The sequence below is a fragment of the Rhinolophus ferrumequinum genome, chromosome X (genome assembly GCF_004115265.2).
Source record: "Rhinolophus ferrumequinum isolate MPI-CBG mRhiFer1 chromosome X, mRhiFer1_v1.p, whole genome shotgun sequence".
Classification (NCBI taxonomy): Eukaryota; Metazoa; Chordata; class Mammalia; order Chiroptera; family Rhinolophidae; genus Rhinolophus; species Rhinolophus ferrumequinum.
In genome coordinates, this window is record NC_046284.1 from 86,129,630 (window position 1) to 86,140,931 (window position 11,302).

General features: G+C 49.0%; 1 protein-coding gene across 2 annotated transcripts; it reads right to left on the bottom strand.

The window, feature by feature from the left end:
• Positions 1 to 1,640: 1,640 nt before the first annotated feature.
• Positions 1,641 to 10,990, bottom strand: LOC117026998 (sperm acrosome-associated protein 5). Of its 2 annotated transcripts, none has more exons than XM_033114382.1 (5): positions 10,853 to 10,990; positions 3,975 to 4,211; positions 3,402 to 3,560; positions 1,902 to 1,980; positions 1,641 to 1,798 (listed from the first exon to the last, which is right to left on the bottom strand). In XM_033114382.1, the coding sequence occupies exons 2-5, from the start codon at positions 4,171 to 4,173 to the stop codon at positions 1,699 to 1,701; spliced, it is 537 nt and encodes a 178-aa protein (XP_032970273.1). In that variant the 5' UTR covers positions 4,174 to 4,211; positions 10,853 to 10,990; the 3' UTR covers positions 1,641 to 1,698. The 2 variants fall into 2 exon arrangements, with proteins under 2 accessions (XP_032970273.1, XP_032970262.1); XM_033114371.1 differs by having other exon boundaries at positions 3,975 to 4,294.
• Positions 10,991 to 11,302: the final 312 nt, after the last annotated feature.

An 11,302-nucleotide genomic window follows, 5' to 3' on the forward strand; every position in this document is an offset into this window, starting at 1 on the left:
CATGATAGCAAGTACAGAGGCAAAGATTTTTACACCAGGACCTTGGCTCTGATAAATATACTATAAATGTTATAATTAGAAAGGATACATAATCAGAACAATGTAAAGAAAACAACATAAGGCATCAAATCCAGGTTATAGAAGTAGCAACAGGTGATGATATCAGTATTTCTGCCCCATTCTGTTGTATGGTCAAGATTTTGACTGTTTCTAGGTGTGGACCTTCCCCCTTTTTGAGCTTGATCATACAATCTTCCCAGAAATACCTGATAGGATTTTAAGAAATCTGCTTGTTACTTAAATTCAGCAGAGTTTATTTCTGCTGCTTTTGATGAATAACTATTACATTCAGAAACCGATACCCAGAGTGATTGCACCCTTTATGGACCCTCAGAGAAATATGAAATTTGGTTATCTAGGCTTTTTGGGGCTGAAGGCAAGAGAAATCCAGTTGGCATGAAGGAAGAGGGCTTGGGCATTCCTTGACATGCAGTGGCAGACAGCTGCTTTAATGACCATGTGTGCTTACCTTGGATGTACATTGAAAAAAGGCTTTGGGTAGTTAAGTATCCACCCCCAACCCAAGACTACAGAGGACATGAGGCACTGCTTCCTCATGGGGGTGGCTGCTTCCAATGGGGCTGGTGACACAAAGAGAAAGAGTGGCAAGTTCAAATTCCTAAATTCTTTCCTTAAAAAACAGGCGGAAACCTAGGCATTCTATAAAAAGAAATTATCTTGTGCATCCATTGAATCCCTGACCTTAATTCCCAGGCTCATTTTAAATTTAGGACACTGATTGTAAAAGAGGGAGTGGGGGGCTGAGAGTTAGAATGGTACTATGTGGGAGTATGTGAGTACTTTAAACTTTTAATTCCCACAGAGATTCCTTAAGAGACTCTGTCTTAATTAAAGACCTTGTAGTAACCTGAACTGAGAGTGCTACTTTTTAAGGGAAGCCAATTTTCTTTCTCTTTCTTTTTCTTTTTTTCAAAGATTTTACTGGGGATGGGGAGCAGGACTTTATTGGGGAACAGTGTGTACTTCCGGGACTTTTTTCCAAGTCAAGTCGTTGTCCTTTCAATCTTAGTTGTGGAGGGTGCCGTTCAGCTTCAAGTTGTTGTCCTTTCAGTCTTAGTTGTGGAGGGCGCAGCTCAGCTCCAGGTCCAGTTGCCGATCCTAGTTGCAGGGGGCGCAGCCCACCATCCCTTGTGGGAGTCCAACCGGCAACCTTCTGTTTGAGAGGACGCACTCCAACCAACTGAGCCATCTGGGAGCTCAGGGGCAGCTCAGCTCAAGGTGCCGTGTTCAATCCCAGCTGCAGGGGGCGGAGCCCACCATCCCCTGCGGGAGTCGAACCAGCAACCCTGTGGTTGAGAGCCCACCGGCCCATGTGAGAATCAAACCAGCAGCCCTTGGCGTTAGGAGCACGGAGCTCCAACAGCCTGAGCCACTGGGCCGGCCCTCAACATATGCTCTTAATCACTACACTATCCTCCACATCCCTTACCACCCTTAGTGATCTGGTGCCCCCTGCTTAGAGCTTTGAATATATGGAGGAAGTGACTGAATGGAGTACCTCCAGGCATTGGAAAAATGAAGAGGGTCAGGCATCAGAGGTCTCTTGCATTGTTTATAGGTATCATCCTTTATTAAATTCACAAAAAGGAAAATAAAATTTCTCTCTCGGAACTTGAGTCATGAAGTTATTCTTTCTATGCCAGGTTTAGCATGCATCTTACAGCCCTTGAGCCATTCAGATAAATCGTGGCCACGACAATGCCGGGTCCAAGAATTCCTGGAAAATAGAAGGAGGGAGGGAGGATAAAGTGGACAGGCTGATAGGGTGGTAGTGCCACTATCCTGGTTGCCCAGGGTCGAAGCCATCCCCATGAACTTACCAGGCATTCATACCATTCCGTGAGGACACCACCTGTTTGGCACACATGATGTCATCCAGTATGTGGCGGTTGAGAAGGTCTGTGGGGAAGAGAGGGGTATAGTGATCTGGTGTATTGAGGACAGGATGCCAGTGTATGGAAGGCACAGGGGTTCTGGGTTTCTTGGGAACATGAGTATTATCAACAACTACATTAGCTGATTCTGGATGACCTTGATTTATTTCTCAGCTGGTTCCTTCAACTGCCATGTTGGTTAGTTCCGTAGAACCTTACTCATGTTGACTGATCCTGGATGACCTTGACTGTCATGTTGGCTGGTTATAAATAACCTCAACCACCATATTGACTGGTCCTGGACAACCTTAAACTCCATGTTGGTCAGTTCTAGATGCTTTAACTGTCATTTTATGTGGTTATGCATGATCTCAACTGCAATGGTGGCTGGTCTGACATCACCTCAACCACCATGTTGGCTGGTTGGGAAGCTACTCAACTGAAAGGTTGGTTAATCCTGGTGATTTTAAACACTTTGTTATCAGGTCCTGGATAATCTCAGCTCCAATTTTGACTGGTTATGATATGAATGATCTCAATCTCCATTTTGGTTAGTCCTGTTCAACCTCAGCCACCACGGTTTCTGGTCCTAGATTATCTCAACTATCATGGTGGCTGGAGCAGGATGGGCTTAACTGTCATTCTGATTAGTTAATGATCTCAACCTCCATGTTGACCTTTCCTGGACAACCTCAATTGTCAATTGACATTTTGACTGGTTATAAATAATTTCAAACTCCATGTTGACTGTTCCTCAAACTTTCATTTTAGATAATTCTGGACTACTTCAACTTCCATGTTGACTCAAAGTGAACCACCTTAACTTTCATTTTAGCTAGTATTGACAAACCGTAACATTCATGTTACCCTGTCCTAGACAACCTCACCCTCTACGTTGGCCAGTCCTGGACAACCTCAACCTTCAAGCTGGCCAATCGTAGGTGACCTCTCTGTCACTGTGTCAGGACTTGGACAACCTCAAAGACCATTTGGGCCAACCTTGAACAACTTCTACTGCTATTCAATTTTGTCCTCAACAATACCACACTTGTCTGGAAAGTTCTCTCTTTTCTGCACAGAGGTACGTTGTTTCTGTTCTTACAGCCAGATATCTGCTTCTTTCTTCAGGGCCTGAACAACCTCAACCCCCCAGTCAGGACAATCTCCTCCTCCATTACACATGGGGCTATGTTTCCTGTTTCCTGGAGACTTCAGCCTCCATTCTGGGTGAGATTTGGGAGCTCTGAGTCTTCCTGACCTAGACAACATTTCAGTACAATCTGGGTAAGGATACAAGGTGGCGTTTCTAACAGTCCAGGCAACTCTACTTCTTTCCCTATCATTTTTCTGCTTGTTACTAGAGATTATGGCTTAAACAACCTTGCCCTCTGTGGGTTGGGAAGTGGGGCCAGGCAGGGCTTCAGGGCATCCCCATTGCTGCCTCACCACGACACTCCATGTGACAGAGGTTCAGGGTGGGTGTAACACCATTGTCACACCACCAGGCGGAGTTCAGCTGGAAAAGGCCATATTCACTGCTGCCATCAGGATTGTGGTCCACGAAGGAGGTGTCAAAGCCACTCTCATAGTGTGCCACGCACAGCCCTGTGGGGGGTGGGGGGAAGAGGTAGAAGGTAAGCATGGGTCCTGGAAATAAAGGAGGGGAAGAGGAGGAGGGTGGGGACAGCGATGGTTATCATCTCTTGGTTTGGTGGTGGAGTTGATGTTGGTGATTTTGGTGAGATGTCAGTAATGGCAGTGGTGATGGTATTCATGATGATAATAGCAGTGATGACATTGATGGTAGTGATGGTGTTGAGGGTAGAGATGAGGGCGATGGTTGTGAAGGCAATGATGGTGATGGCATTAGGTTAGTGAAATCACTCATCATAGTCAGGGGATGACCAAGAGGATCATGCCCTGGCCTGGGGAGGTGATAAATGGCAAGGGGAGGGCCTGGGTCTGAGTGTGGTGGGCGGCTCGGGGTGTGAGCAGGACATGGGGCAACGGGAGTCTCACAGTCTCCAATGCTGTAGCCCAGGAAGCCATTGAGGCCCGCCTTCTCCAGCTTCATTGCCAGGTTGCAGCGTCCATAGATCTTGGTATCCACAGTGGCAACCATCAGCAGGGTCAGGATCACCATCACCGTGCCCCAGGCTTTCATCTTGACATCCACCACAAGCCCTCCTAGGCTGACTCCTTGCTCCAGCCTCACCATGCACTGTTCTGAACTAGGGTATTCTGGAACTCTGGGCTCTATGAGCAAACATCTAAGTGATAGATTCCGGAACACAGAGGCCAGAGGGGTGGGTACCTCAGCATATTCCCCAGTGCCAGCTCTGTTACACACACATAAGGGAAAAAGAAAGATAGTGACATATACACAGAGATGGAAGGAGATAAAAACAGGGAGAAACCAAGATGTCAGAAAGAGATGCAGAGAGAGGGGCTGTGGACACACAAAGGACAGACAGGACTCACACTTGGCCCTCATTCTCCTACATTCTTTAACACTATCCCATTCTACTCCTGTTAATCATGCTCTGGCACTTGATTATCTCAATTTCCACTCACTCTACCCCTCATCATCTCCACTGCCCCGACTCTGCTGAGTAGTCAGCTCTGCTGACTAGTGCCTACTACCACCTCAGATTCCTCATGCTTTGCAAAATATGACCACCACGCCCTCACCCTCTGCCCACCCCGTCCCTTACCTCCATTTACCCATTCTCAGCACCTCCTTCACCTCTCTTCATTTACTGTGCCCTGTTCCACCCTGATTTACTGGAATCTGCCTCATATTACCCCCATTCAATCACACTCTGCCCCTCATTACATATTATATATTATATCTTACATATATATACACTACTGCTTTTCACCTCCGTTCTCATTCTTCCTTTTATTCACTTAACACTGCCTCTCGTCCATTCATATTCATTCACACTGGGCCTCATATTACTGCAATTCCCTAACCCTCTACTTCCCACTACCCAAAGTCTCTCACATCATATTCTTTCTTCACCTCTATTCACTCTCACTCAGACTCATTTGCTACTTTCACCTCTATTTCCTGACACTGCATCACATGACTCCCATTCACTCTCACAGAGCCCATCCTTCAGCTTTGTTCATTGGCTCTGGACCTCATTCTCTCCCTTATTCTCTCTTTCTGCTCCTTCACCTCTATTCTCTAATGCAGCCCGCATCTTACCTCCATTTCCTGGCCCTGTGCCCCACATTACTCCCAAACACCAGCTCAAGTTACCCAGATATACTCACTCCATGCTTGGTCATCTCCATTCTTTCTCAAATTTCTCTTCATTGCCTCCATTTACTCTCTCTTTGCCTCTCATTATCTCATTCATTTAAATTCACTCCTAATGTAACCCCCATTTCCACTTATCACTCCCATTCTGCTCCTGATTCTCATCTAATTGTTCCCATTCTGCCCCACAGTACCCCCACTCAGTCACACTCTGCCTCAAATTCAACGCTTTTTGCTCACCTTGGGCCACATTTTCCCCACCTTACTCGCCTTGGGCCACGTGACTGGACCTTCATCCCCTCTCCCTTTGCCTCACAATACCCAGTTACTCATCTTCCTCTGCTCTTTACTTCCATGCCCTCTCACCCTGCCCAGCATTACCTCCAATCACGCACACATTTCAGCTCATTCACCTGGGCTGATTCACACTGGGACCCCTGTACATCCCTGGAACACGGCCTTGCATGGTCACTGTCTAATCCCAGCCTGCCCTCATTCACCTCTCATCACTCTCCTTCTGCCTCATAGTATTCCCACTCACACTCGACCCGATTCATGTATTCACATTCTACCCTGTATTCATCTCCCTTCCCTCTTATTCTGTCCCTTGTGCACCCCATTCTTCCCTCAATGCCCCACATTACCTCCATTCCTTCCTACTTTACCCCAAAACCTACCTCTTTACTGATACTGTGCCTCATAAACCATCATTCACTCACACTGTAATCCTTAGAACTCATATCAACTCTAATGTGTTATCAATTTCATTCACCGCCTTTCATTACCCCATTCACTCACAGTCTGCGCCCACTTTCACTCTGTCACTTAGACTGTATCTCATTTTCCTATCATTTACTCAGTCTCATCCATAATTTCAAATGAAGGCAAAACCTAAGGCATAGTTACTCCCTCATTCTGCCCCACACTACTTACATTCACTCCACTCTACTACTCATTCACTTCCATTCCATAGCCCTTTGTCTCTCCAAATTCATCCCCAACTTGTCCTTCATTCACCATTATTCATCTCCCCGTGCCCCAGTACCATGTGTCTCCCGTTTACTGACACATCAGCCACGACAGAAAAGTCTGATGTATCGTTCAGGATTTGGTTTGGCTGCACATACCAACACTACCAGCTCCAAGGTCACTAGAGAACTGGCTCCGTCTGTGCTGTTGCTCTGCCAAACACACCTGCAACCTCATGATCCAAAATGACTGCTCATAATTGGCAACACTTTCATAGTTTTGATAAAAATGTATCTTAAGAGCAATTGTTATGATGATATACCAGCGAGGTTGGGGATGTCTGGGTGGGAGTGTCACACGTGCAGACGCTGTGGTGGGACCAGCTACCTGTCAGCTTTCCACACCACTTTACCTAGCTATCTGCTGCTTAAGCCACTGTATGAGGAGGTCTCACCTGTAGGGACCAATGGCAGAGGATGCCCAAGACAGACAGTGGGGATCTGTGGGGACACAGCCAGGAGTGCAGTTTCCAGGCTCTCAGCCTCACGTGGAAAGGTGCTGGCTCAGGTAGTAAATGGCCATCAACTGTGATTGGATGGCCATCAGCTGTGGCTAGTTGGCCACCCGCTGTAACCAGTGAGCCATTGGCCACTAACACAAATGTGGCTGTGGCTACGCTAGCAGAAAATGGGGGCTAGCAAGAAGATGGTGGCTGGCAAGCGCGAATTGCAGTTAGGATGGCGGGTTGCGGACAGTGTGGATCCAGCCTCCAGTGAGACTATAGTACCGCCAGCAAGAATATAGTGGTGTGACTCCCTTATCTATGGCTCCGTGGGTGTTCCTTTTTTGCCTCACCATGTCCTGCATTCTTGTGTGGGGAGCAGGAGCAGAGACCACGCCAGACGCCTTGCATGACAAATGGCGCAGCGAGCAGGGTACGGTGCCGGCCAAAGCTCTCCAAAGGGTGATGGAGCAGTTTGTGTGTATGAACACTCAGTCTCAGGAAGACCAGGAGAAGCAGCTGCCAGAGAGCTGTACCCCTGTGGAGAGGTGGAAAGACGTGGAGGTTCCCCAACCAGCCTAGGCAGGAGAAAGTGAAGGTCGTTGTGGCCCTGTGAGCTGGGAAGTACTTGCTGAGGCAGCCCGGATGCCGGACTTGTCCCAGGAGGAAACGCTTGCTGAGTCCTCCATGGGAGCTGAGGGTGAGGTCAAGGTCATCCCTCACCCCCAGGACAGCCCTGGCAAATGACTACGGACTATGGGGGATTGCCTTCTATCACTAACTTAATGGACAGCTTGACTGTTTGCTTGGGAACATACAGCCATGTAGTGGAACTGGCGGATGTTTGCTTTTGTGTCTTAACCGGCCACCATCAGGAATATGTAAGCACCTTGACTGTGAGCCGCTGTTGTTCCAGCACAGTACCCTGAGAGGCCCAGAGAGAGTGGCAGTGCCCTGAGAGCCCTGGCTGAGCCCAGGAAGTCTGGCTGTGCCCAGAGAAAGTGGCAGTGCCTTGAGAGTGGCAGTGCCCTGAGAAACCCTGGCTGTGTCTGGGGAGACTGGTGGTACCCTAAGAAGCCCAGGAATTCTGGCTGTGCCCAGAAGTACTGGTGGTGTCCTGAGAAACCCTGGCTGTGCCCAGAGAGCCTGGCTGTGTCCAGGATATTGCATTCACCTCCAGGCTCCTCGCACAGGGCCCTCACGGAAGACGCTTGTCGTGTAGATTGTGAGGCAAGACCCTGTAAGGGTGGAATGTGGGGACAGAGCCAGGAGTGCAGTTTCCAGGCTCTCAGCCTCACGTAGAAAGGTGCTGGCTCAGGTAGTAAATGGCCATCAACTGTGATTGGATGGCCATCGGCTGTGGCTAGTTGGCCGTCAGCTGTCACCAGTGAGCCATTGGCCACTACCACAACTGCTGTGGCTACGCTAGCAGAAAATGGGGGCTAGCAAGAAGATGGTGGCTGAGCTAGCAAGAGCGGATTGCAGTTAGCACGGCGGAGTGCGGGTTGCGGATTGCAGAGAAGTGGACGGCAGTTGCAGATAGGGTGACTCCTGCTTCCTGTGTCTCCAACCCAGCTGCCAGCGAGAATATAGTGGTATGACTCCCCCACCTGTGGCTCCGTGGGTGTTCCTTTTTGGCCTAGCCACATCCTGTGTTCTTATGTGGGGAGCGGGAGCAGAGACCCCGCAGGCCGCCCTGCATGACAGGATCCTAGCTCTGTAGCAGAAAAACTGGCCTCACATAGCTATGAATGTGCACTGTGAACCCTGGGACGGTTTCTGAGGGCCTGTATCACTGGCTCAGGAACATTTCTGGAGCTGGCAATCACTGCCCTCCAACACCCACCAACCCTAAAGGATTTCCCCCTCCACATAGGTGTGTGTGTGTGTGTGTGTGTGTGTGTGTGTGTGTGTACAAAGTGGTGAGGAAATGATGTTTGCAGGCAGGAAGGGGCCAGACTGGGATGGGTCCTAAAGGTCCAGCTGCTCCTATTTCCCCCTTCCTAATGCATTCAGAGGGCCGATTTGTTTTGTACCCAGGAGGCGCTGATCCTTCAGGAACCAAGAGATCTGAGTTAATCTCCTGCTTTCTCTCTTTGCTTTGTCTGCTCCATAAATATTTCAGACCCTCACATACCTTCTAGAAGTTCTGTAGGATATTAAATAAACAAGAGTAGTATTAGGTGGAGGTTAAGGATCTGACCTTGGGAACCTCTGTGACCTCGGGCAAGTTACATAGTCTCTCTAGGACTCAGTTCCCTCATCTGAGAAGTGGGGGACCATAGGACTGTTCACAGATAGTGGGGACTATCTGAGGCAGGTCATGTTATTTGCTTCACACAGTGCCTGGCACACAGGAGAGACTGAGCTAAGTCTGAGCCCCCATTATCACTAGCTGGGCCTGTTGGCAGGAGCCTTGGTTTTCCTGTTTTTGCCCTTGCCCTCTGCAGTTTGTTCTCCACAAAGAAGCCTGCAGGTCATCTTTTTATTTTTTTCTCCTTCTTAAAAAAGTTTTATACATACACAGTCTAATTTTATTTAAATCATCATCGTCATCATTTACATAGCACTTGCTATGTGCCACGCATTGTTCTAAACCCTTTACAATTATCAACTCATTTGTCACCACAACCCTAATGAAGTAGGCACTATCATTACCCTCGTTTTATAGATGAGGAAACTAAGCACAGAGAAGTTGAGTCCCGCCATCCGTTACAAAGCTGGTAGGGGGGGTTTCAAAATCAGGCTGTCTCCATCATGTTCATTTGTTTGGTTTGTTGTTGTTTGTTTTTGGTTCTGTTTTCTTCCCTGCAGTATTCCCAATGTCTAGAACACTACCTGCTGTACAGGAGGTGCTTCAGCAAATTCCTGTGGAGCTTATGTTCTAGTGGTGCAAGACAGGCAATAGAGTCAAATATATGTGCACTTTCAACATTAATATATAATGCTAGATCACTTCAGACTGGTCTTTTAAAATCAGACCCCTCTTATGGCTTCCAATTATGTCCAGAATGAAACACAAGCTCTGTTCCTGGCAGAGGGGGCCCTACAGCAGCTGGCCCCCAATCACCTGCCCCTTGCCCATGTCTTCTACATTCCCAACACAGTGACACTGTTCCTGTTCCTCCAATATGTCAAATTAGGTACTACTTTAGGACCTTTGCAACATCCCTGCTGTGGGGACAGAGTCCCAGAGAGCAGTTTCCAGGCTCTCAGCCTCACATGGAAAGGTGCTGGCTCGGGTAGTAGATGGCCATCAGCTGTAACCAGTTAGCCATTGGCCACTGACATAACTGCCATGGCTGAGCTAGCAAGAGCAGATTGCTGTTAGCAAGGGGGTTGGTTGGTTGACAGAGAGGCAGACGGCAGGTTGAAGATCGTGTGGCTCCTGCTTCCTGTGTCTCCAACCCAGCCGCCACTGAGACTATAGTGGTATTGTGGGGACAGAGTCAGGAGTGCAGTTTCCAGGCTCTCGGCCTCACGTGGAAAGGTGCTGGCTCAGGTAGTAAATGGCCATCAACTGTGATCAGATGGCCATCAGCTGTGGCTAGTTGGCCGTCAGCTGTAACCAGTGAGCCATTGGCCACTAATATAACTGCCGTGGCTACGCTAACAGAAAAATGGGGGGCTGGCAAGAAGATGATGGCTGAGCTAGCAAGAGCAGATTGCAGTTAGCACGGCGGATTGCAGCTAGCAAGGGAGGTTGGTTGGCAGAAAAGCGGACGGTGGGTTGCGAATGGTGCGGAGCCTGCTTCCTGTGTCTCCAACCCATCCGTCAGCGAGGCTATAGTGGTCTGACTCCCCTATCTATGGCTCCGTGGGCGTTCCTTTCTGGCCTCACCATGTCCTGCGTTCTTATGTGGGGAGCGGGAGATGAGACTCTGCATGACACCTTGCATGACAGTGTGTGTCTCCTAGGTCACCGTTTATTCTTCAGCTTCCCATTTGTCTGCACAGTCCTTCAAACTGTCAATTCCCAGCTCTGGCCACTGGATGGAGCCAGCGACATTTCCCTACTTCCTAGACTTTGTGCAGGCCATGCAATTCTGCCTTGCATCCTGTCTTCCAGTTCAATTACACCTGCAAACCCGATGCTGCCCTTTAAGTTCAAGACACCGATATCCTGCCTGTTAGAACTTTCCTTAACTGGGTGCTTACCTTCCCCGCCATAAGGAAATTGGTCTTGGAAGTCTTAGTAATACGACCTCCTCAGAACAAAGTAAACACCTGCTCAACGCTTACACCCTCCAGCGGAAGAGACGCGGTGGGCGCGGCCAACCCCTCTGAGCAGTGACATCAGCGGCGCGGCCATCTTCCCTCCGCGCCTGCGCCTCACCCCTGTCTCACTCGCTCGGGGCGACAGGAGGGGGCGGCAAGTTGGCTATTGGCGGACCTGGGCTCCAAGCCCAGACTGAGCGTGCGCACAGCCGGCCCCTGCAAACCTGTGGGCTGTCGAGCCCGAGTTGGTCCCGAAGCGGAAGTGCTTCTCGGGGCCAATTTTTGTAACGGTCTCCTCTGCAGCAAGCAGAAAATCTGTTAGAAATAGGGAGCGATAAAGAGAGAGAGAGAGAGAGAGAGAGAGAGAGATAGATGAGAGAGAAAGAGAGG

Coding starts and splice junctions, on each gene's coding strand:
- LOC117026998 (XM_033114382.1), bottom strand. CDS start 4,173: ATGGTGAGGCTGGAGCAAGGAGTCAGCCTAGGAGGGCTTGTGGTGGAT. Junction 3,561..3,974: donor GGGCTACAGCATTGGAGACT/GTGAGACTCCCG, acceptor CACCCCCCACAG/GGCTGTGCGTGGCACACTAT. Junction 1,981..3,401: donor CTGTCACATGGAGTGTCGTG/GTGAGGCAGCAA, acceptor TCTTCCCCACAG/ACCTTCTCAACCGCCACATA.